The sequence below is a fragment of the Ammospiza caudacuta genome, chromosome 6, assembly GCF_027887145.1.
Source record: "Ammospiza caudacuta isolate bAmmCau1 chromosome 6, bAmmCau1.pri, whole genome shotgun sequence".
Lineage (NCBI taxonomy): Eukaryota > Metazoa > Chordata > Aves > Passeriformes > Passerellidae > Ammospiza > Ammospiza caudacuta.
Genome location: NC_080598.1, coordinates 22,439,983 through 22,463,000, shown reverse-complemented (window position 1 = coordinate 22,463,000; position 23,018 = coordinate 22,439,983). Strand labels below are relative to the sequence as shown.

The following is a 23,018-nucleotide window of genomic DNA, read 5'->3' as shown; positions in this document are numbered from 1 at the left end:
ATCTTAATCTGCCATCGGACTCTAAGTGTTCCGCACCATTAAAAAGAAATCTCAGTTCTCAGAGACCAACAGCAGTATCTCCAGCAGGGTGGGCCAGCCAAGCAAATACCTTCATCCGTGTGCTTGTCACATGTCACACCTCAACTTGGGTACCTGAAGCTGTTCCCAGAAAACTAACTTCATCTTGCACAGGGAGGGCAAGGAAGTCTTCTAAGAACTGGATAAACCACTTTTCCACTACCTTTGTCTAAATTTTCCTTTCATTGCTGCAGACAAAGTTACCACAAAATTGAAAGGCAATTGAATAAATACAGGGTAAGAATCTACTTCAGAGCAGCATTCAAGTCCTATACCTGTTTCAGCACCCAAGTGCAATAGATAGGATCACAGTTACTTTCATTAGAGATTACAATATTTGTGATAGCTCCTAATCAATGCCCAGGTTCATGCCAATTACAAATCAGCTTTCCCAATAATTAGGATTTGAAAGAACACTTTTGCAAACCATATCTTTGCTTTTACACTTTAAACCAAGCAGTGTTTGCAACAGAAGTTGCCTGAACTAAAGCTCTCTGAAATTATATATACAATGCCCTTGAAAAATTTTGTGTGGGGTTCAGGTTTTCTGTTTATTTTTTTTTTGGGGGGGGGGGTTTGTTTCTTTATTTGTTTGTGATTTGGTTTTAATGACTGAATTCCCATAGCTAAGCTGAATGGTTAGGATCTCTACTGAAGCAGAGCTTCCTTCCAGGAAATCCAATTGGCATCCAGTAGCCTTGGTGCTCTGTTGAACTACTGACAGACAAGTATCCAAATCACAAGATACAAACAGCATTTCTTAATGTTGCAAATTAAATCAGAGTTGACTGAATAGATACTGAAGTCCCTGGAGCTGATGTCTCAAAAGGTAGCAAAGCTGCACTGCATGTGGATGCTGCCAGCACTGTTGTATATTCTGTTTTCTGCCCACATTAACAAGAGGATTTTGGTCTCCTGGGCTGTCAGTCTACCAGCTTCCATCAACGTTAAATTCATACATAATAAATACAAGTTTTTAAAAACATAGTTTTATCATTGTGAGAATGACTTTATTACCCACAGGAATCAACATGAAACTGCATTAACAATGAGGAGGAAAAGTAAAGCTATCAATTAAATTCAGTGCCCTCCCTTCTGCAGTAGTGAAATTATCTGTCCATCCTGTGAAACCATGAAATGAAAACATCTGAGACTTACACAAAGAACAGAAAGACTATCAACATAGTATTATACTGACCCCTTCTGGTTATACAGTGGGAAAAACATTTTGTACGCGAGCAGCTTGCTTCTGTCAACTGCTTAAAAATATTTATTTTCTTGGACATCAGATTGTCAAACATTCATAGCATTAACACTGCTTTTACATGGCAAACACTCTAGAGAATTAAGTAGTTAAGAGCATTCCTTAAATGTAAACATTAAATCACTATTTTCTTCAAAATTCATCTTAATTATGTCTTTATGTTTATTCTCTAGACTGTTAGAGGAAACAAAAGTATTGATAGGAATTAATTATGGTCATAGATGTGGCCAGTAAGACAAAATACTCTTTGGGTTTGGTCTTCTTTCTAAATAGAAAATCAAGCATTAAAAATACTAACATAGTTTTCTTTCAAAGTCTAATAATCAATTAAGACTTGGTTGCAATTTAATTAAAATAGGTGTGAAGCTTTTTTTTCTTTTGTGTTAGGGGGGAAGGCTAGTGGAAAGACTGAGAAAAAAATTGTATAGCTTTTACACTGTAACACTTTTTTAATGAGAAAAGTGGACTCATTCATATTGGGAGCAAACTGGAATTTACTTGAACTCCTGCCATGCTTTCTTTGTTTTCTCTTGCAATTTTGAATGCTATAATTACTGTAAAACAAGCTATTGTTGATATTTAAATTTTACAACTATTGACAACTAACAAATATAAAAAGGACTTTGCATCATTCTTTCCTCTCTGCATCATCTTGGACTTTATTAACTAAAGCTTCATGTTTCAAGAACACTGGTGCAATTTTTTTATTGACATAAACTTCTGAATTGTTCCCAGTAAATTCTGCAAAATTCTTACTAAAAGTTTCATGAGCAAAAGGCCAAGTCCACTACTGGAGCAAGAAGCTGTCTTCCAGCTAGCTCTCAAAAGGTATTCAAAATGTAGGAAAGCAATACTCTCCAGTAACACAACAATGGGAGCTGTATCAACATCTGCAAGGATAAGCCAAAGGAAAAGGTTTATCTAGGCACAATCGTCAAAACATTTTAGCTATCCAAATTGTGTCTGTCAAAGATAATAAGCTTTAACATATTTTCTTTTCTCCAGATGTATTCATCTTTTCAGGAAATCTAAAAATGCCTGTGAACAAGATATATTCCTACTGCTATCCAAAAGCCTACAATGCACAATGAACAATACCTATCTGGAATCCAAAACTAAAGTCAAAACTCAGGTTTGATACTAAATTGAAGAAGGGACAGGGCAGGAGTAAACAGGACAAAGGTCTCCTGACAGAACAGGAACCGCTGATTCTTCTACAGATCATTTTTTATTTACATACAACCTACGTGAAGGCAAAACTTGATTTTTATCCAGACTTTTTATCCAGTTGCTCCAAAATATTTTAGCAGAAGCACATAGTTGTCAGAGCACAAAGTTCAGGCTTTTTTTGGATGAGGAGGTTGGTTTTCAGTTTGGGTTCTTTTAGGAAAAATTTCCCCATTTGGTATTAGGGTTATGAAAGGAATCTCAATTTCTCTCAATTTTAACGGTAGACTATAATTAAGATATTAGAAAAGATATTCCAAAAATAGCATATCTTTCATGATATTCCATAACACAGCAGAATAATGAAAGAGACCCTCCCCAAAGTCAATGGCTCTCAGACTTCCAAAGCTACTGAGCAGCATGACAAAACTGGGAAGTAAAAACAGTACACACACACTCACACCCTGGAGGAGCCTAATGGAAATTTTTCAAAAATATGATCAATGCAACCTTTTGGAAGACAATGAAGCAAAAAAACATTTCAAGAATGAACAATTTCAAAGCAGGTATAGTTCATGATGACAGCATCCCCACACCAAATACTTTGCTTCAAAATACTGATCTGTACTATAGAGCACTATACTGATCTGTAACCAGGAAGAAATATCTTATTTTTTATTTCTCTTATTTTTGTCTTCTTTATTAAGAATTATCTTATTTTCACAGAGTAGATTTACATAGCTGAAAAATTACAAAGAAACGTGACCAGAGAAAATGCTATCTTACCTTCCTTTTTTAACCATTTCACGATGTTTCCTTCTTCCATTGTTGGAGAGAGTGCAGGCATAAGAACTTTGATACCAGGTGTACCTGCAAAACAAGCATGTGGTTATCTCAACAGGTACTTTTTCAGTATAATTCTTTCCTCAGTTAACTGCAGATGCTGATGACACATCTCTTTCACTGATGAAGTTTGTTAATGTTTATTTATCCTTTTTACTATAAAATTATATCTACTTTGCAGAAATTGCTTGATTTCAAGTTTCAGTGATTTTGTCTTGGCTCAGTAAACTCATTTGCAGAAGCAGCACTGTGTAAGAGCAACTGTGTGCCATGTTAGTGGGATTCTTCTGAGGGCAGAGCTCAGGATACAGCACAGAGCTTGGCTTCACAGGAAATTACACATCTTGTCACCTGATCCTCTACACCAAAGAGGACATCAATATGAGGGAGAGTACTTTTCTGAACTTTTAGATATACTTATGAAAAAAAAAAGAATGTTTCTAGATCCATTTTGTAAAAGCAGCTTTCCAGTACCTGATTTTTGAGGCTCTTTCTTGAACCATTATGTCTGAACTTGTGTTACAGAACAGAAATAGACACACAGAAGGTACATTGTATACAATGGCAAGGCTTATTTCTGTTTCATATTCCCTTTCCTCTAATACCCAGCATTAAGGATTGTTATCATTCTATAGGAAACAACACCACATTTCTCCTAGTTGCTGTATTGCTTGGAGTAGTCAGAAACAGCTAAAAAAAAACAACTTAGAAATTAATATTTTTTCAGGTTTTTCCTTATTATCTGCTTTTCAGCTCAAAATTCTTCTAAGTTTTTGTTTTTTCCCTTGTCCCCTTTTTTTTTTTTTTCCAAAAGCTGTGCTAAGGCACATGAAGAACAGGGAGGTGATTCAGGACAGCCAGAACAGCTTCACCAAGGGCAAGTCCTGCCTGACCAAACTAGTGGCTTCGTAGGATAGAATGACTGCACCAGTGCACAAAGAAGGGCTATGGATGTCACCTCTCTGGACCTACAGCATTGTTCTCTGTAAATTGATGAAATAAGGATTTGATGGGTGGACTGTTCTGTGGGTGAGGAATGGGTTGGATCTACAAGGTAGTGGTCATCATCTCAATGGTCCCATGGACACTGGTGACAAATCTGTTAAAGGTACTGGCACATGAAAAGCTGTGATGTGGCAGGTTGTGGCTCACAGCCCAGAAGGCAAATATAGCCTGGGACACAAAAATCAGTGTGGCCAGCAGGTCAAGGGCAGTGGTTCTGCCTCTCTGGTCTGCTGAGATCCCACCTGGGGAAATGCATCCAGCTCCTGAATCCTCAGCACAGAAAAGGCATGGATGTGTTGGAGGGGGTCCAGAGGACAGCCACAAAAATGATGAGGGAAGAAGCCCCTCTTATATGAAAAAAACATCAAGAAAGCCAAGCATTGTATAGTCAACCCAGGACATCAAGGTTGTTCAGCCTGGAGAAGGTTCCAGGGAGACCTTACTGCAGTCTTTCAATAGTTACTAAAGGCGTTTTTAAGACAGATGGGGACAGACTTCTTAATTGAGCCCACAGCAATGGAGCAAGGGGTAGTGGCTGGAATTTTAGACTGGCTGTAAGGAAGATTTTTACAATGACAGAGATGAAACATAGAAACAGGCTGCCCAGAGTGGTGGTGGATGCCCCATCACTGGGAGGTTGGATGGGGCTCTGAACATCCTGGTCTATTTGAAATGTCCCTGCTCGTTGCAGGAGAGATGGACTAGATGACCTTTAAAGGTCTCTTCCAATCCAAACCACTCCATAATTTTTTTTAAATGTGACATGGAAACATTGTACCAAACCTCTACTGACCTAAGCAGCCATCAATGATCCTGACATTTTAAAATGCACCAAGAGCAGAAAGTTATTCCCTAAAGTCCCCAAGACAGCAACACAATCAGGATAATGCTATCAAAACCACTTGAGTTTTGTGGAAATGAGCTCAATTGCATGGTTGATGTTCCCAGAAGACTGCATGAGTAAATGCACTTTTTTTTTTCTCAGTCTTTCCACAGTAATTTCAGTTTAATATTACTCATGACTGCCATGCTTAGAAATGTATCCAGACAATGTTCCTTGTAACACTCACAATTTCCATCTGAATTACCTCCATGCATTTTCTTTAAAAAGTTTCCTGCAATTTCTCATGTAGGACTAACAAACAGAAAAATGAACTGTGTTATGTATGTGAATGCATACCTGTGTTCATTTCCCAAATAAACATTTGACAAATTAAAGTATGAGTTAACAATTGTTTTGTACTATACATATTTACCCAAAAATAATGTTTCTCAATAACAACATGTAGGAAACATTCTACATTACATGATACATTATAGGATGCAAAGTGTTCTCAGTTTCATTAGTCTAACTTGACAAGTCTGACTCTGACAATCAAAACATTATTTTGAACTCATATCCCACAAATATCTAGGTTTACTGAGAACTAGTGGACAGACCTCATTTTAAAAAGTGAAAATAATCCACATTTTTAATGAGGAAAAATTAATTTTTAAAAACAGTGGTTCACATTTCTCTTTCATGAAGAGCTACTTGATTCATTTCCCAGAATATGCTTTGTACTTTGGCACAAATGCAAAAACTGAACAACAAATTTGTGCCACAATAACATTTTCCCTTCAATGTTATGAGCAAGTACCACAAAACATACAATCCATTCTGGTCCTTTCGTAGAGTCAGAAGAGGAACTCCAGCAGCACCTAGCCATGAAACTGACAGATAAACAAAGCTGGATACAGAGTAGAAGACAGGACCTGGTGCACCCATCTAATGCTTATTCCAGAGAGGCCCATGCTCAGAGAAGTTCAGTGCTGTTGCAATTAAGAGCTGTTTTAGTTACCTTTGAGTTAAGGATCATACACAAACCAGGCTTCACTGTGCCTCCTCAAAGAAAAGCAACCTTACAATGTCGAGCTACCTCCACCAAATATTATTTGCCTTCATAAATTAAAAAAAGGGATAGTGAAAGCAATCACTGCATTTACATAAGTTAGTTGCACTGTACAGGCAGCCCTTACAAGCACCTTGGGAAGTAAATATTGCTGCTTTGCAACTGTGGGTCAGCAAAAAGTTCTGGCAATTTGCACAGAATCTCAAAAGCTAAGCTCATTGGCAGATCAGAATTTAAAAACATAAGCAAGTAAAACTTCTGAACTTCCAGTCACCACCCACTGATTTTTACTCTATCAACTGCAGCTGTGTCATTACACTTCAAAAATGTGAATATAAAAGGAGGAAGACTCAAAAAGAACCCAAACAAACTCCACAGAAACAAGAGATTGCTATTTTAAAGACATCTCTCTGTGCATCGAGGAGAATTTGTTCCTGGTGACACATTTTATCTGGGGAGTCTGGCAACATTTCTGCTGCCTTCCCTCTCCATGAAGGCATTCAATGCAAATTTAACCTGTCCCACCAGAAAGATTTCATAACTTCCTACACACATTCTGCAGTCAGAAGAGAGTTGAAAAATGTACAGCAACTTAACACCAATGATAAGATTATGAAACATTAAAAACAAAGAAAAATTGACAGACTTTAACATAAAGAGGTCACTCTATTCTATCTCCTCTTTTTCCTATTTCTCTGTGACCAGCAACTAGGAATTACATTCCGAATTAATTGTTTTAATTATGCAAAACAACTTTACCAGCACCACAAACAAGGACAGAAACACAGAAAGAAACAAAAAATTCATGTGACTTGATAAACTAGATCCACATGAACCAACAGTGGTTCAAATAGTGACTTTTTCAGAAACAGAAAAGCAGAGAAATAAAAGCAATGCTAAAATAAAATTTACTTAAACTTACATTGTCAAACTAAGAACCAAGGGTGAATTTTATGTCCAAATGAGCTGTATTTTACCAGGGAATTTATGACTTCTCATCTTTAATTTTAGAAGCAACAATGAAGTTAAGAAAAATGGTATCACTAAAATACACACCACCTTGGAAAGCTGTAAGTACACTAAGAAGGGTTGAATGAGGAAAGCCTGAATGAGTTAAAGGTGTGATCTACCCACCCTAACACTTTAAAGCTTACTGTAAGGAATTAAAAGATATTAGTCACTCGCCTATCCAAATTTAGAAATTTAATTCCCGCTATATATTAAGTAGTCTCAACATAAAAAAACAACAGATTGTCTGGGAGAACTGTAGACAAAGTTCTTTAAGGAGTTAAATAATAAGACCAATTCAGAAGCAGTTTATCATGCATTATATTATATTTGCATACTATTATATGTAGAAAGAAGCAAGCTTTTTCTAATAAAACCTGGAAATAAATAACATTTATTTCAAGAAAGGGATAGACTTCCCTGTATCACACACAGCAGGTTTTACAAAGGAAAAGATTTTCACACTGCAAAGTAGCAAAGGCAACAGTGCTGGAAAGAAGGGGATGTCAAGGTGATGAAACTGTCTCTGAACTACCACTGAGTTCTATTACACAAGTTTAATGAAAGCTCACTGTTTTGTAAGTGCACTTAAACCTCAAAGAGTTGAGGTTCTTCATGCTCAGCATCACACCAGGACCTCATGACAATGCACTTGATCACCGTTTAAATGTTTACAAGTTGTAACTTACAGAGCAAGTAGGGAAAGATCAAATTTCATTTAAGGATGCATAACTCTTCCCACGTCTCTTAGAGACAGACGAAAACATGGAAGCGTAAATGATCTGCCTGATATCCTGAAAAATACATCTTGAAAGGGTGTTGTCATAACCTCACACTTTGACTTCTATGTAGGAAAGGATGCCAGATATGCAATCAATAAATTCTGTTTTTCCCTTAAAAAACCAAATAGAATTGCATAAAAAATACATCACACACCCTTCTCCAGTTACCTGAAACATTACCAGGAGAATAAGATGACTAAAATGTAGTGGAATTACCAAACATGGACCAAAATAACCAAATAGAAAAAACTTTCTTTTTCAGTGCTTAGTTATACATCCACTTAGAAGCATTCCTGTTTTCAATGGTGAGAACTTTTCCTTATCCACAACAAAATATTTTCATATTTGAAGGCTTAATTTTATTTTCCTCTGTAGATTTCACTTTCTTCCTTTTCTAGACCTTTAACAACTCTCACAAGTCTCTCCGCGTTCTCCTACCAACTCATCTCCTACACATCCCAATGTGCTTTCAGTGCCTCCAGAGACCGAGGCAAACACAGCCCCGTGCTGGGCGGCTCACGCAGCTCCCGGGGCTCCTGCCCAGCTGTGTCCAGCTGTGCCCAGCACACCGCGGGCCCCGCTCGCCTCCCCACCCCGGGAACCCCCCGGGCACCGCAGCTCCCCGGGCCCCTGCCCAGCTCACGGGCAGAGGTTTGTGTCCCGGGGAGGGAGCCCGTGCTGGAGCAGCACACGGAGGGCTGTGGCACACGGGAGGGAGCCCACGCTGGAGCAGCTCACGGAGGGCTGTGTCCCGGGGAAGGAGCCCGTGCTGGAGCAGCTCACGGAGGGCTGTGTCCCGGGGAGGGAGCCCACGCTGGAGCAGCACACGGAGGGCTGTGTCCCGGGGAGGGAGCCCACGCTGGAGCAGCTCACGGAGGGCTGTGTCCCGGGGAGGGAGCCCACGCTGGAGCAGCTCACGGAGGGCTGTGTCCCGGGGAGGGAGCCCACGCTGGAGCAGCACACGGAGGGCTGTGTCCCGGGGAAGGAGCCCGTGCTGGAGCAGCACACGGAGGGCTGTGTCCCGGAGAGGGAGCCCACGCTGGAGCAGGGCAGGGGCTCCGGCTCCGCTCCCGCTCCGCAGCGGCACTACAAGTACGGGATGAACCGACCGTAACCCTCGTTCCCGTCTCCTTGCGCAGCCGGCAGGGAGGAGGCAGGGCAGGGTGAGGGAAAGGTGTTTTGGGTTTTTCTTCCCCCCTTTGCATTATCCTGCTCTGATTCTGATTGGCAGTAAACTCAATATCCCCAAATCGAGTCTGCTCTACCCACGACAGTCATGGAGTAGTGATGTCTCGCTGTCCTTATCGCAGCACCTGAACCTCCTGCTGTATTTTCTCTCCCTGCCCATTCGCGGAGGGAGCTGTGGAGGAGCTCCGCTGCTGAGGAGCGCCTGGCATCCAGCCAGGGTCAACCCGCCGCAGCCACCCGCTCTCAACCTCCTCTCCTCGCAGACACACCCAGAGCAGGGCACCAGCCCGCCACTCACCCAGCAGCTCCCAGGTGCCGTGCAGGTGCCTCCATCCTGGCCGGGCGGGCAGGGAGAGCCCCGCGCCCAGCGCCGAGCGCCCGGCCCGCAGCAGCCGCAGCAGCCGCTCCCCGCCGCCGCTCAGCCACAAGGACGCCGCCATCTTCCCCCGCCCCCCGACCGCGCCGGGGCTGCCCCGCTGCCTGCCTGAGCAGAAATAACCGGGCACGCCCCCGGCGCCGGAGGGCGGCCTCAGCGAGCCCCCGCGCCCCGCCCGCGGCACCTGCCGTGGCATTGGCCGCCTCGATCGCCTCAGGCACGGGCAAATCCAATCGCGCGGACACCCGCGCCCAGCCTGGCAGGTCGTCCCCGGGGCACACCCGCCTCCCCTCTGGTCCCTGCCGGCTCCCGGCCCGGGGGGAGAGCAGCGACCTCTCCATCCCGCCCGCCGCGACTCGGCTCGCCGCCCGCGGCCGGGCCATGCCCAGCGCTCCGCAGGCGCCCGCGCGGCGCCCCAAAGAGGCCCCCGAGCAAGGACCCCGCGCTGGCCGCGCCATGGCGGCCTCCGGCGGGGACGCGGCGCAGGTAACGGGGCCGGGGGGCGGCGGGGCCGCGCCACCGCTCCGAGAGCCCCGGCAGCGCGGGGCTGGGCTGCTCCTGAGCCTCGCCAACTGGCCAGCAGCCTCGCAGCTGCTGATTAGGAGGGAGCCCCTGGGAGTACTAGTGGATGGCAAGTTGACTGTGAGCGGGTAGCGTGCCCTGGCGGCCGGGAGGAAATTCAGGCAGCGAGATTCAGGCAGAGCCAGTGTCCGGCACTCCAGGAGCAGTGATCATAAGCTAAAACACGAGTTCCACCTCAACGCGGGCATGAACTTCTTTACGCTGAGGCTGCCAGAGCTCTGAATAGGCTGCCCCAGGGAGTCCGGGAGTCTCCCTCCCTGGAAACATTCAAAAGCCAGCTGGAGGCTTTCCTGTGTCACCTGCCTTGGCCCGGGGATTGCACTGAATTGTCCCCAAAGGTCTCTTCCAACCCTGGCTATTCTGTGCACCTATATAAACGTGTTGTAAAATTTAGTCCAATTTCCAGAATGTTGCCAGCTGTCAGTCTGGCTTCTACAGGACTCATGGTTCTTTTTGTGTTAACTGGAGTTGTTTCGATTTGTTTTGTAATTTGGTTTTCTTTTGGATTTTTTGGTTTTTTTGAATTGGTCTTTGATTGGGGTTTTATGTATTGTCACAAACCAGAAGATGAGCTGACAGTGCTGTGTTTCATCAAACACTGAGCATGTGGAGGCATTGCCTGGACAAGGCCCAGACACCTCTCCAGTTTGTGTGTGACACTGGTGGAGAGACCAGCCCAAGCTTCAAAACCAGCCAGAATTGACAGCAGGGAGATGAGAGGTATCAGCAGCCTAGATAATGTGGCCTGCCGGGAAAGTGGGAAAGAATCCAGTGCATCATAAACAAAGCAAAGCAAAAAAAAAAGGCAGTAGACTGAGTTGTTGTAATACATGAAACATTGTCACAGTGTAGGTGAGAGGGAAGACCATCTCCTGCATGTCCATCATCCTTGGTAAGAGAGAGCAAATCTCACTGTCACTGCAGGTTGTAAAGATGAGGTTGGAGTAGGAGATTCCAAACACTGTCAAACGTGCCCCAGGCTGCCATCTCCAGGAATTCACCTTCCCACTCTCCACTGCCTCTGCCTCATGCTCCTGTTCCATCCCCACCCTTAGCTGTGCAAGTCCAACACCATGTGGAAGCATTTCTTTCTAAACATCTCAGCAGAGGTATTGGCATCAATAACCACTGCCTGCCGTTTTTGCTGTGTGCTGCTTTTGCTTTGGGTCACTCTATTCTGTTGGTGTTGACAAAATACTCCCCCCGAAGGTGGATTCTTGCTGCTAAACAAAATATTTTTCTTGGAAATGGTTTTGATGGGCATTAATGACTAGCATGAGCAGTAGAGCAGCTAACCATTTGTCATTTTAGAAAAACTTTTAAAGCTTCTAGTTGCTGCAATAAAAAAAAAGAGTCCCACATAAAAGCACACCATAAAAGCAGCTGTTTTACTGTGGTAATGTAGGCAGAAACCTTACCTCTGACAGCAGAGATACCTTTGGTTAATATATAGATATAGATATTAATGCAATAAACAATGGAATATGGGAAAATGCAAGATGGATTTTTTTCCTCCTAAAGAAATATTAAAATAATGCTATTTTCTTTCTGACTAAACTGCATGTAAAGTAACTTCATGTAGTAAAAATGTAGGAATGTAAAGTTCATAAAATAATTTGCATATATTTTCTGTGGTATTTTTGAGTGCTGATTAAAAATGTGTATTGACTAATAGAGTCTGTTCTACTGAAATTTGTAAATCAAGCAAAATAAACCTACAGAAAAACTGATTAATAGGAAAAGTATTAGTCAAGCTTTTAAAAATTGGTAATGTTAGATGCATTTGTTTTCCCTTCTTCCTTGTGCAATAGTCCATAATCTGCTGGTATAATATCTATGGGCCGCTGCACTCAAACAAATTTTAGGTGAGACCTTTCCTGTGAAGGATAGTCAGACTTGCACCTTATTTGAGGTTTTGTTTGTTTCAAGGTGTGATGTCCCTGGCAGAGCATTAAGGGCATTGTGTAAACATGCAGTTATTTTGTAATTGAAATTCATTATCCTAAATTAGACCATTTTGCTGCCGTATGAAAGTACTAATCCTTTAAACTCAGTTTGAGAGCTTGAAATCTTAGGTGTGAGGTGTTTCTGATGGTTTCTCATTTATTTATTTATTTTCTTTTTAGGATGGGTTACATCCAAGGAATCTTATCCCAGAGCTTTGTAGGCTGTTTTATGGTTTAGGCTGGGTAACAGGAACTGGTGGAGGAATCAGCTTGAAACATGGGTAAGTGATGATGAAAGAGAGGCAATGTGGTGGTGAGAGAGAGGTGGCTGTGTTTAGTACTTGGTGAGGGCTTTTCAGCTCCATGAGAAGCGTTTGCAAGTTGGGAGTGGTCAAGAAGTTAGAGGGGGAAATGAGCAGTGTGCCAAAATTAACCATATAGGGGGAAGGTGAATAGTCTGAATTAATCGTTGCAGTCCCTTCAATGGGGAGAGATAACTTCAGTGAGTGACCTTATCCTGTCCTTTTTCCTACCTTTTTTAAGGTAGATGAATTGCCTTTAAAGAACATGTTCCCCCTTTTTCACTTCACTGACTATGGAATTTAGAGTGGGTTACATCAGGCACACGGCTTTCAAATGCCTGTGGTTAAATAAGATCAGTCTCACCCTGGATGTGTTTTACAGGCCAGATATTTCCTCTGAGAAGGAGATTGCTGTTGCACTGAGGTAATTTCTGAGGAGACAAATACTTTATGTATAATTAAAGCACAACAGGTAACAACAGTTTTTGGTCTGTGTCTCCTACGAAGAAGCACCACTTTGTGTTTTAATTTGCCTGTCTCCCACCTCTTCATAATCTCCAATCCTTTTAGTGGGAACAGAGCTCCTCTCAGTGGCCACTGAGAAGAAGTCCTCATTGTGCAAAGAGCCTTGCACAGTGCCTGCAGTTCTGTGCCCAGTCACCAGGCTGTGACACGACCTTGAGAGTGTCTGACCTCTCATTTTCTGGTATACACTTGCTTGCATACACAAACAGCATTGCTATTCAAAGATCTATTATATGTATGTATATATGTATATATATGTGAATAAAAGACCCTAAATGCTCATATTTATGCTGTTTGGACTTTGTGCAGGTCATTTCACCTCCCTCCTTGATTTTGCATGGAAAGCCACAACAGTAATAATGAATGAAAGTGGTAAATTCTGTGGGAAGACCTTTCTAGCACTGATTTGTCATCAGTACCTAAATGTAGCCTATTTTCTTTGTCATTCCAGTGCAACTCCTGTTGGTTTTGGCAAGACAACTGGCATTATCAGAGAATGCATTAATATAGTTTTCCTTAGTAGTTCTATAGCTTGTTTACTTGGCATTGTTAGAAAGGAAAATGTAAAGGAACAGTTGAAATTTGATTCAAATATAACAACTGTTTTTACCAGGTAATCTTAATCAGCCTTACTCACTGTGCAGTTCATATCAACTATCAAGGAAAACAAATGCCAATTTGGACTTGGCATAGCATGTTAAAAATGGATGTAGAATTCTTTGTGAGGTATCTTGTCTTTGAAGACTTTATATTATCATCAGATTTTTCTCTTTCTGGTTAAGTTCTAAAAAATAAAAAAATCTGGTTTAAGAAAAATTGTGTGTCTGTCATAAGTAACTGAGTTTGCCACTTAATTTCTTATCTTGCTCATACAAATGAATCAAGACTAAATTAATGCAATGCCAGCAGTGCTAATTCATGTATGTCAAAAATTATAAATATGATAAAGCCACATTTTTATGTGCTTCACAGACATTTTACTACTATGAATAGTATATCACCTTAAGAGTTTTATTTTTGGAAGAATTAAAATCATAGAATTGTTTAGACTGGTAAAAATCCTTATCTCATTGAGTGTCCAACCATAAACCTACCACTGCCAAGTTCTCCACTAAACCAGATTCCTAAGCACCATGCCTAAAGGTCTTCTGAAAACTTCCAGAGATGGTGAGCCACCTGCTTTCCTGGGCAGCCCATTCCAATGCTTGCTAACCCTTTCAGTGAAGAAATTTTTCCTGATATCCAATTTAAACCTCTCCTTATGTAAATTGAGGTAACTTCCTCTTGTCCTGTCACTGGTTACCTGGCAGGAGAGCAACCTCACCTGACTACAGCCTCTTTTCAGGCAGTTGTAGAGAACAGTGAGGTCACCCCTGAGCCTCCTTTTCTACAGGCTAAACACCCCCAGCTCCCTCAGCTGCTCCTCACAAGACTTGTGCTCCAGACCCTTCTCCAGCTCCATACTCTTATCCAGAACTACAAAGATCCCATGGTCCATAGGAAACCTGTCTGTAACTTGACTAGTTATTCACTAGATGTCTCTGTGCTCCTGAATTTAGTACATGACTGCTGAAGTCAAATAGTGATTGCAGTTCAGAGAGAGAATATAGTTGGGGTTTTTGTGTTAATAATGAAAAGAATGCAGTGCCATCTTGAAATCATTTTAGTTTCAGTTTTTACGGTTTTTTTGTTCATGTAGTCCTTGCAAGAAGTGATGCACTTCTTAAATTTCAGTCATTTAATTACACTGAATTAGTGCTATCTGTTTATCAACACAACTAAACATGGAACTGCACTAGAAACCTAACCTGTGCACTTAAAAAAAAAAGTATTTACAATGTTGAATGTTGCAGATATTTTATGGATTTTTATGTAGTGGTTTTGTCCCCTGCCTTGTCACAGATCAGTATCTGTTTGCAATTTCTAATTTATTTTTATTCTGAATTCTAGGAATTTGAGTTTGAGTTACTGCAGGGAGAGGCTGTTTTTCTTTGTTGAAAAATAAGGCTGCACTTCTTACTTGTGTTTTGGATATCTGTTAAATTGAAAGCAGGGTTTTGTACCCCTGCAAATTAAAGGTTTTATTTGCCCTTGTACAATTTGGTTCTATTTTGAAAACTATCTACCTGTCAATGTATGGAAAGAATAAGAAAGTTTTTTAATTGTGAGGGTCTAGATTTGCTATTTCCTTTTCAGTGGCTCAAGAGCTCGAATGCCTGTCTGGTGGAACAGTCATTGCTCAGCTGTGTTTACTGATTATTCTCATCTGCAAATTTTCCTAGGGATGAAATCTACATCGCTCCTTCAGGAGTCCAAAAGGAAAGAATACAGGTGTGTTAAACTGCTTTTGCCTCAGAGCTCATCTTGAGATGGATGAAAGTGCCTTTCTTTAGTTTCATTTTTCCTTATGTGAAGTTACAAACTTGTTATACATTTGAAACAACTGCTGATTTCTCCCAGTACTCCACTATGATAGGAAGCCAGTATGTGTTTCAGTGGCCAGTGTAGATTAGTCTTGATGTTCTCCTTGCTTTAAATTAACACAAAGCAGCATGAGAGTGGAGCATTACTCTAGTCCAGCTTTATTCCTTGTCAGGCTTGGTTGGCTAGACCTGTCTGGCTACAGTTTCAAGTTACCCGTGTAAATAGACATTAACACCTCATTGCTGTTTATTTTCGTTTGAGTGATTGCAAATATTTGTCTTGATATTCTCAGTAAATAACTGGGCTCTCCCCATGAAAAGGTGACCTTGTCTCTCTCTCTGCTTTCCAAAAAAACCCAAAATGTAAGAGGAGGGGGGAATGCTAAACAATACCTATTTTATGACAGCAGGAACTCCCCCAGAATAGAATAATACCTGGAAAGGATTTGTCAGCTCATAAATCTGAGGATAAATACAGTGAGGAGGGAAAGGAATTTCTTCTCTGTTAGAAACTTGGGGTCTTAGAGCAGTGTTTGCTGGGGATGTGCAGAAGTAAGGCAGGCAAAAGTATGTGAGATAACCACAATGCTCTGGTCTGTGCTCACAGTAACAGAGGATTAAGCGCAGTCAGTGAGGAAATATCCTGTAATTGTATTTTCTGCTGATTTTTAAAATAACATTAAAATTTTATTACTATCCTGAACAATTCTTTGTACTATTATGAATAGCTAATTGATGCAAAGGCAACATTAATGTAAAGCTACTAAAAGCAAAGTTTAAAAAGAAATAGTTCTACAAGTTAGATGTATTATTTTTTAATTTTAACTTGTGTCGTTTGTTGGTTCTTTTAAGTAGGGCAGGAAAAGTACATCTACATTTCTTATTTTGAATCAGTTACTACTTTTCCTTTTGATCAGTTGTTATTACTGAGCTACACTATCTCCTTTCTGAGAAAATTGTAGTTTTACAAGTATCTGCATGGCATCAGTCTGAAGAAAAAGAGTACCTAATACTAATTTCCATTACACAATGTTGGTAAGTACTATTAGAAGCTGGAATAAATGTGGAGCATTACAGCACTTTTACAAAGTTCAAATCACATTCTGTATTAAATACATGGTTTGTATATATTTGTTTCCCTAGAGGGAAAACAAAACTATTTGAGGTTAAATATCAAATAAAACTATGACAGATTAAAATAATTTCTTCTTTCTTACAGCCAGAAGATATGTTTGTTTGTGACATGAATGAACAGGACATCAGTGGTCCTCCACTGCACAAGAAACTAAAGAAAAGCCAGTGCACACCTCTTTTTATGAATGCCTACACTATGAGAGGTATGTAGCTATGTTTGCAGTTCAGCAGTGACTGAAACACTGTATATGTACATCCACAAAATTGCTATTCAGTACCATATTCTTTATACATAGAAGTTACAGTGAAATAAACATGAAACTATAAAATAAATTGATATGCAAAGGTATATCCACAGTGGGATATAATCCACAGTAACATCCTGTCAGTATCATTTGCAGTTTAATCTTGTCTTGTAGCTATGCCTGTGATCATGTTTTTTCATGATTTTAGTGCAGAATATTGGTAGGTTGCAGGGGAAGCCCAGGATTACAGCAGTTTTACATCAGTGGTTTTGCCAATTCAGCTATTACAGTTTAAATCCTTTTGCATCTGTTGGCTGAAATTAACAGTTATAAAATAGGAATAGGTGAAAACAGTATGAAACTTTTCTTTTGCAGGTAGATAGTAATAGAGAGTTTTTGATGTGTAAAATTTACATCTGTTATTTTAGAAAGGATTTCGGGAGTCTCTTCTGGTCTTCCTGCACAAGCAGCTTACATGTGTCCTCAAGGAATAACAATGTTGCATCTTTATAAGTAGATTATAATTATTGTCTACCTATCTTTCCATCATGACACAGTAAGATGATGATTTTTTTCAGAGAATCAGCAGATAATTGGGGAAAACATAAAAAGAAAGTAAAAGGCTTTAAACTTTCACTTAACAAATAAGTTCAGGTTATAAATTCCTTATAACCTCAGAACTCTGATAAAATTAAGAGTGTCTCAGTCATTGTAGTATATAAAGAAATGTACAAGTAGTGTTTCTGCTTGAATTTGTACAAGCAGTGTTTCTCCTGGAATGTGTCACTAACTGAAAGTTAACACCAGTGTCCTAAGACAATCCATACTTATCCCTTATGAATATTTACCTCATACTTTCATTTAAGTTGCTGTATATTTTCCCTCTCTTACAGCAGATCAACATTTGCTAGTATGCCTAATCAAAGGAAATGAATCTAGTATGTGAATAAAATTTTCATAATAGAGACATTTTAAAATTAATTCTGAATTTTCTTTTTTTGCTCCTAGGGGCAGGCGCAGTGATCCATACACATTCCAAGGCTGCTGTTATGGCTACCCTCCTTTACCCAGGGAGTGAGTTCTCTATTACCCATCAGGAGATGATAAAAGGAATCCAGAAGTGTACTTCAGGAGGCTATTACAGGTACTTCTCTATATTTAGGAAAAGAGGTGTGGTGTTTGATCGTTTGTTTTCAGCAATATCAATACAAGTCATTTGAGTTATATACTTGAAAGTGTATAATACAAAGTATTAAGAATAAGAAGTAAAAAGACCTCTGGAATGGATGACTCACCACTGGCTTTCTGTAAGATCTGAAGCCTGTGTAAGAGATCTGAGATAAGATCTTGTACTGCCAAGGCTGCTGTGGTCTGTTGAGCTACAGGAAGAAGCCAAATAAAGAGCTACATCCTGAGATGTTGCCACATCTGTACAACATTCAGCTGTAACTGGAGCCAGCCAGCACCAGGTTGGATTGATAACATGTACAAACTACATTTGGGTGGACTTCACATATCACTGCCTGTGCTAGTTTGGGGCATGTTAAGAGAGTAGAGGATTTCAGATCTACTTGACAGAGTTTGAAAGAAAATTCAGAATAAACAGCTCATTAAAGATAATGTTATTACTTTTCAAGGATGAGCTCTGAGGTAAGTGCTGAGTTATTCCAAATTATGTGTGATGGCTTGTTTTGAGGTCTCCACCCACAGAGTGTTGAATTGGGATCTGCAAACAACACTTATATAACATGTGACAAGGAGATGAGAAATTGAAATGCTAAATTCTTTCCACTTTTTGATGTTAATTTTTGTATCTAACTATTGCCCTTTGGCAAGGGAGAAAGCCATATGTGATTTTACGCCCAGGCATATTTTATTCCATTTTGGTTGACTTGCCAACTTTACTTTATTGTCACCATTAGCATGTGCATTTTTAATGTGATAAAATGCAAACCCTTGTACTCAATTGTCTAACAACATTGTTTTTTTAAAAATCCACAACAATTTTTTATATGCATTTTGAGCTCTTAAGCACTCCTAAACGTTAGTCAGGAAACATTGGATTTATTGGGTTCCATGCCTCCCAGTTTTCTGTGTCATTCTATTAATTTACCCAAAAAATCCAAGAAATCAAAGCTCCAGGTTATATGGCTCAAAAGCACGTGTTCATTCACACTAGACTGATCCCACTGGCTTGCCTCACACCAGCCTCCCCACTGAATTCAAAGGAAAAATGGGTCCTTGGATTGAAAATACAAAATGGCGCTTTGCAAAGAAGGGATTGCGTGTTGTTTCTAGTTCCATAAATCTTTTTTGGAAGCTGTCCAGGAAAATGCTACAGATAGAATAGTCAGAAGTATATGTTGGCCTACATATGACTCCAGTGATGCCACACTAGTTTTACCTTTGATTTCCATAGAAGGAGAATTAGATCAGTAGTAAACAGGTTTGAAAGTCAGACTGTCACAAGGTATTTTACATCCATGTTTGACTAAACGTAGGCTGATTATATTTCAATTTTTTAAAAAAAGAGATCCCAAGTATTTAGCTCATTCAGAATCTTCTTGACATTTTTTAGGTATTAGTTCTTGATAGAAAGCTTATAGTCCTGGTTAGGAATCAGTTATGATATTTACAGGAGCTTCCAAGCTCAAGCAGAAAGCAGAACCTAGGAAGCCAATCCATTAACTCATTTGGCCTCATTAACAAACACTCCAAGTGTAATTTTAGTATTCCAAATTCATAAGAGTCAGAACTTCAAATACCACCTCACTTTCTTCATTCACTGTTTTTATAGCCTTCCTTGAGAAAGTGTCAGCATTGAGAACCATAAGAGATGAGACTTTATCTTCTGAATATTTGATTTCAAATATAAGCTGTTGACGTTGGGTTTTTTACCATTGCTTTCTTTCTGTGTTTCACAAAAGAAAGTACTACTAGCATCCACTCATGAAATATCTATGTGATCTCAATGATAAATCTGAACCTGAGCTGGGGACTTATTAAAACTATTTAAACAAGTTTCTGCTAGTGTTAATTAAGGTTCAAACAATGCCAAATATCCCAGTCCTCCTTCAGAAGAAACTCTTAGGCAAGTTCCACTGAGTAACGTGCATCATCTTGTCTTTGGAGCTGGGGTTCTCAGGCTCTCTTAAGATCACATGTAGCCCACCAATGACTCCATCACAGAGAATTTATTTTTCATGTGTTGACTCTACTTTCTATTTATATGCCTTAGCAGGACAATCTTCCAGGGGCTTTTTGGACTACCTAAATTGTTTTTTTCTGCTCTCCAACAAACAGCTTCATTTCCCTCTATACGATATGATTCTTTTAAATAATTTAATCTGAGGTAAAACTTGTAGATGATGCCACTACAGGATGAGAAGTTTGAAAAAGTTGTAAAGGGACCCAACTACAAAGTGATATGGGAATAAACAGCTACACCTAATAGATTACTAAGTGATGTTTTCTTTTTGTCCCTCAAGTGTAGCTCAGGCATTGCCAGCGTAATATGTGTTTGGGAGTGAGAGATGTTCCTGAGAATTCCTGTGCTACAGCATCACTCACAAGAGAAGAGAATAAGATCAAGTGCTGAGAATTAAACTTTTTACACAGTCAGAGGATAATTTCTTTCTTAGGGAAAAGTTTCATACATCCAAGCACAGGGTTTTTTTAAATACATGAAGATGTCCTTTTTTTTCTAGATATGATGATACACTAGTGGTTCCTATTATTGAGAATACACCAGAAGAGAAGGATCTCAAGGAGAGAATGGCACGTGCAATGGAAAAATACCCAGACTCTTGTGCTGTGCTGGTCAGACGTCACGGTGTTTATGTATGGGGAGAGACGTGGGAAAAAGCCAAAACTATGTGAGTACAGTTCAGGAATATGCTGTCTCTTGCCTCAAGATCTTAATGAACTTAATGCCATGTATATTTCCAGCCCATGGACAATGATCCAGAGTATTAGGACCTCACTGCATGTATAGGGGGCTTTTGGGAATGGATTCATCCATGATTCCATTGCTTGGTTTTCCTTCCATATCAGTGCTGTCTGATAGGGTTGCCAACATTTTCCTTTCAGACAAGTCAACAAATCCCTTGTCATATGAAACATGCAGGCAGTCTCTGCTTTTATATGACACCTGCCAATACTGTTTGTGTAGCCCGCCCTAGTCCCATTTTTGGAATTTACCTCATCTGCTGATGGAAATGCAGCAAATAAATATTATGTAGGAAAGTGGCACTTTCCATTCCACAGCATTGGAAATAAACAATAATAGAGCTGTCCAGTCAGACTATCACATTGGTGATAAAATCTTAAGGAAGGAAAATACTAATTTTCATAAAACATGATAAGGCTTGAGCTTTACTTACATTGCATTTTTTTCCTATTTATTTTAGGTGTGAATGTTATGACTACTTGTTTGATATCGCAGTGCAGATGAAGCAGCACGGGCTAGATCCTTCAAAACATCCAGCAGGAGAAAATGGGATCTTGTAAATGTCAACAACATTTATACTCAGGTGTGAATTTATCTGTAAAGCTGATCTGCTTGGAGGGATAGACTATAGATGACATCACTTCAGTCTGCTTTCCCACTCAGGAAACTTCAGTATTGCTCATCTTCCCCCAGTCTGCTCCATTACCACTGCAGTTGTGTCTATGCCTGAAATAGTGCTCCTTTTCCACACAATGCAGCAAATATATATATATATATATATATTAATAGCTAGGTATGTCCAGTGGATCTTTAGTGCCAATGTACAGCATGGAGTGTGATTTCTTTTTAAAACAAAATAATATCAAGCATTTCCAGAAAAGCCAATGGACTAAAAAGGCCAGAGCCTAGTGAGCTGATATGGACAGAGATGTCTAAACACCCACATTTGTTCTGCTTGCAGGATCAGGTTTGATTTCAGACCATCTCAGTGATATTACTTATGTGGTGGGTTGGTTGAGGTTTTTAGGGGGGTTAGTTTTTTCCTTCAGTGTGGCTGGTTGAGTTTCACTGATTGGTGTTAGCTGTTTACCTCATGTAGGAAATCACATTAACTTTCTGTTTTCTACTATAGCAATAATCAGTTTTGAAAGTTTTCATAAGAAATTTTTGAAGTTAAAGCCCAAAGATATACGATCAGGGTACTCTACCTGAAGGATACCTGAAACAATTCTCACATATGTACAGCTTGGTATGGCAAAATGCAGTGGTAGCATAACATTTCAGAGTTGGAAAATACAAATTTAAAGGTAGCAGTACTGAGATTGTAAAGGAATTTCTTGACCAAATCAGTGGGGCAGGAGGTATGCTGTCAGTGAGCCTCTGCCTTAGCAGGCATTCAGGGCACTGCTGCTGCCTGCAGTGATGAAGACACGCTGGCTGCCACTCCTGCACAAAGCTACCTCATGGCCCACAAGGGCCATTCTAAAATTACTTCTCAGCCCCTGCAATCGGATAAGTTGGGCTACTATAGTGGCACTAGTATTCTTTTGCCTATTTATGTTGACAAGTTTTAGAATATTTTTGCTTTTACTTTGTTTCTCCTGTACAGGTTTCTTACATGATGATGGGAGTTCCAGCTTTCACCCCACATTACTGAAGCCAGAAGGGGGTGCTGATCCTCAGCTGATTGACAATTGAGAGCAGCAACTTTTAACTGTTAAATGCACCCAAGAATTAAAGGACAGTTAAAAAAAAAAACCAACTTCTGAACAATCATTGCAATTTCCAAGTCCTGTCGAATGCCACAGTAGAAGGAATGAAAATTCAGATGCAAAAATACTTTGAGAAACTTTGGAGAACTAATGTCCCATTTTGCTTTTGTGCCTTAAAAATTCATATTTCAACAACCTGCCCTTGTTGATCCTGCCCTAATGCTACATCATTTAACTTGAAATAAGTCTGCATTTCTGAAAGTTATTGCAGCTTTTATTCTTCCAGAAAAAAGTGACGACAGCCCCTTAATTAGAAGTTAATAAAGTTTAAAGCATTGTTTGAACTGTTGATTCCTTCATACCGTGTTCGTGTTTATGTTTTCAGGGGTTTTTTTCTTTTTTTAAATTAAGCCTGTAGCATATGTATTTTTAAACTCTCCTAATTGTCATTATAATGAGAAGGAAATTTTATAGCATGTATTTTGCAGTTGTTACTGAGGGACTGCTCTGGGTCTTATCTTTTTAAATTCCTTTACTTTGAATAACAGCTTTGCATGACCTCTGCTTAGCCCCCACCCCAAGGTAGATTTAATTAAC

At 40.1% G+C, this 23,018-nt stretch overlaps 2 protein-coding genes across 3 annotated transcripts in view; one reads left to right on the top strand and one right to left on the bottom strand.

Annotated features, from left to right (window-relative positions):
- PDHX (pyruvate dehydrogenase complex component X) overlaps positions 1–9,704 on the bottom strand; it is a 33,372-nt gene extending 23,668 nt beyond the window's left edge. Inside the window, exons 1-2 of the mRNA XM_058806787.1 lie at positions 9,526–9,704; positions 3,296–3,379 (exon numbers count right to left, since the gene is read on the bottom strand). Coding sequence (XP_058662770.1) covers positions 3,296–3,379; positions 9,526–9,667 — 226 coding nt within the window. The 5' untranslated portion in view covers positions 9,668–9,704. The remainder of the gene's footprint in view (positions 1–3,295; positions 3,380–9,525) is intronic.
- Positions 9,705–9,936: 232 nt separating this feature from the next.
- APIP (APAF1 interacting protein) lies at positions 9,937–22,780 on the top strand. 2 transcript variants are annotated; one of them, XM_058807239.1, is made up of 9 exons: positions 10,026–10,089; positions 11,110–11,294; positions 12,312–12,412; positions 15,241–15,289; positions 16,601–16,718; positions 17,769–17,904; positions 20,468–20,635; positions 21,170–21,292; positions 22,319–22,780. In XM_058807239.1, exons 2-8 carry the CDS (start codon positions 11,259–11,261, stop codon positions 21,267–21,269), a joined length of 708 nt encoding a protein of 235 aa, XP_058663222.1. In that variant the 5' UTR covers positions 10,026–10,089; positions 11,110–11,258; the 3' UTR covers positions 21,270–21,292; positions 22,319–22,780. The 2 variants fall into 2 exon arrangements, with proteins under 2 accessions (XP_058663221.1, XP_058663222.1); XM_058807238.1 differs by lacking the exon at positions 11,110–11,294 and having other exon boundaries at positions 9,937–10,089.
- Positions 22,781–23,018: the final 238 nt, after the last annotated feature.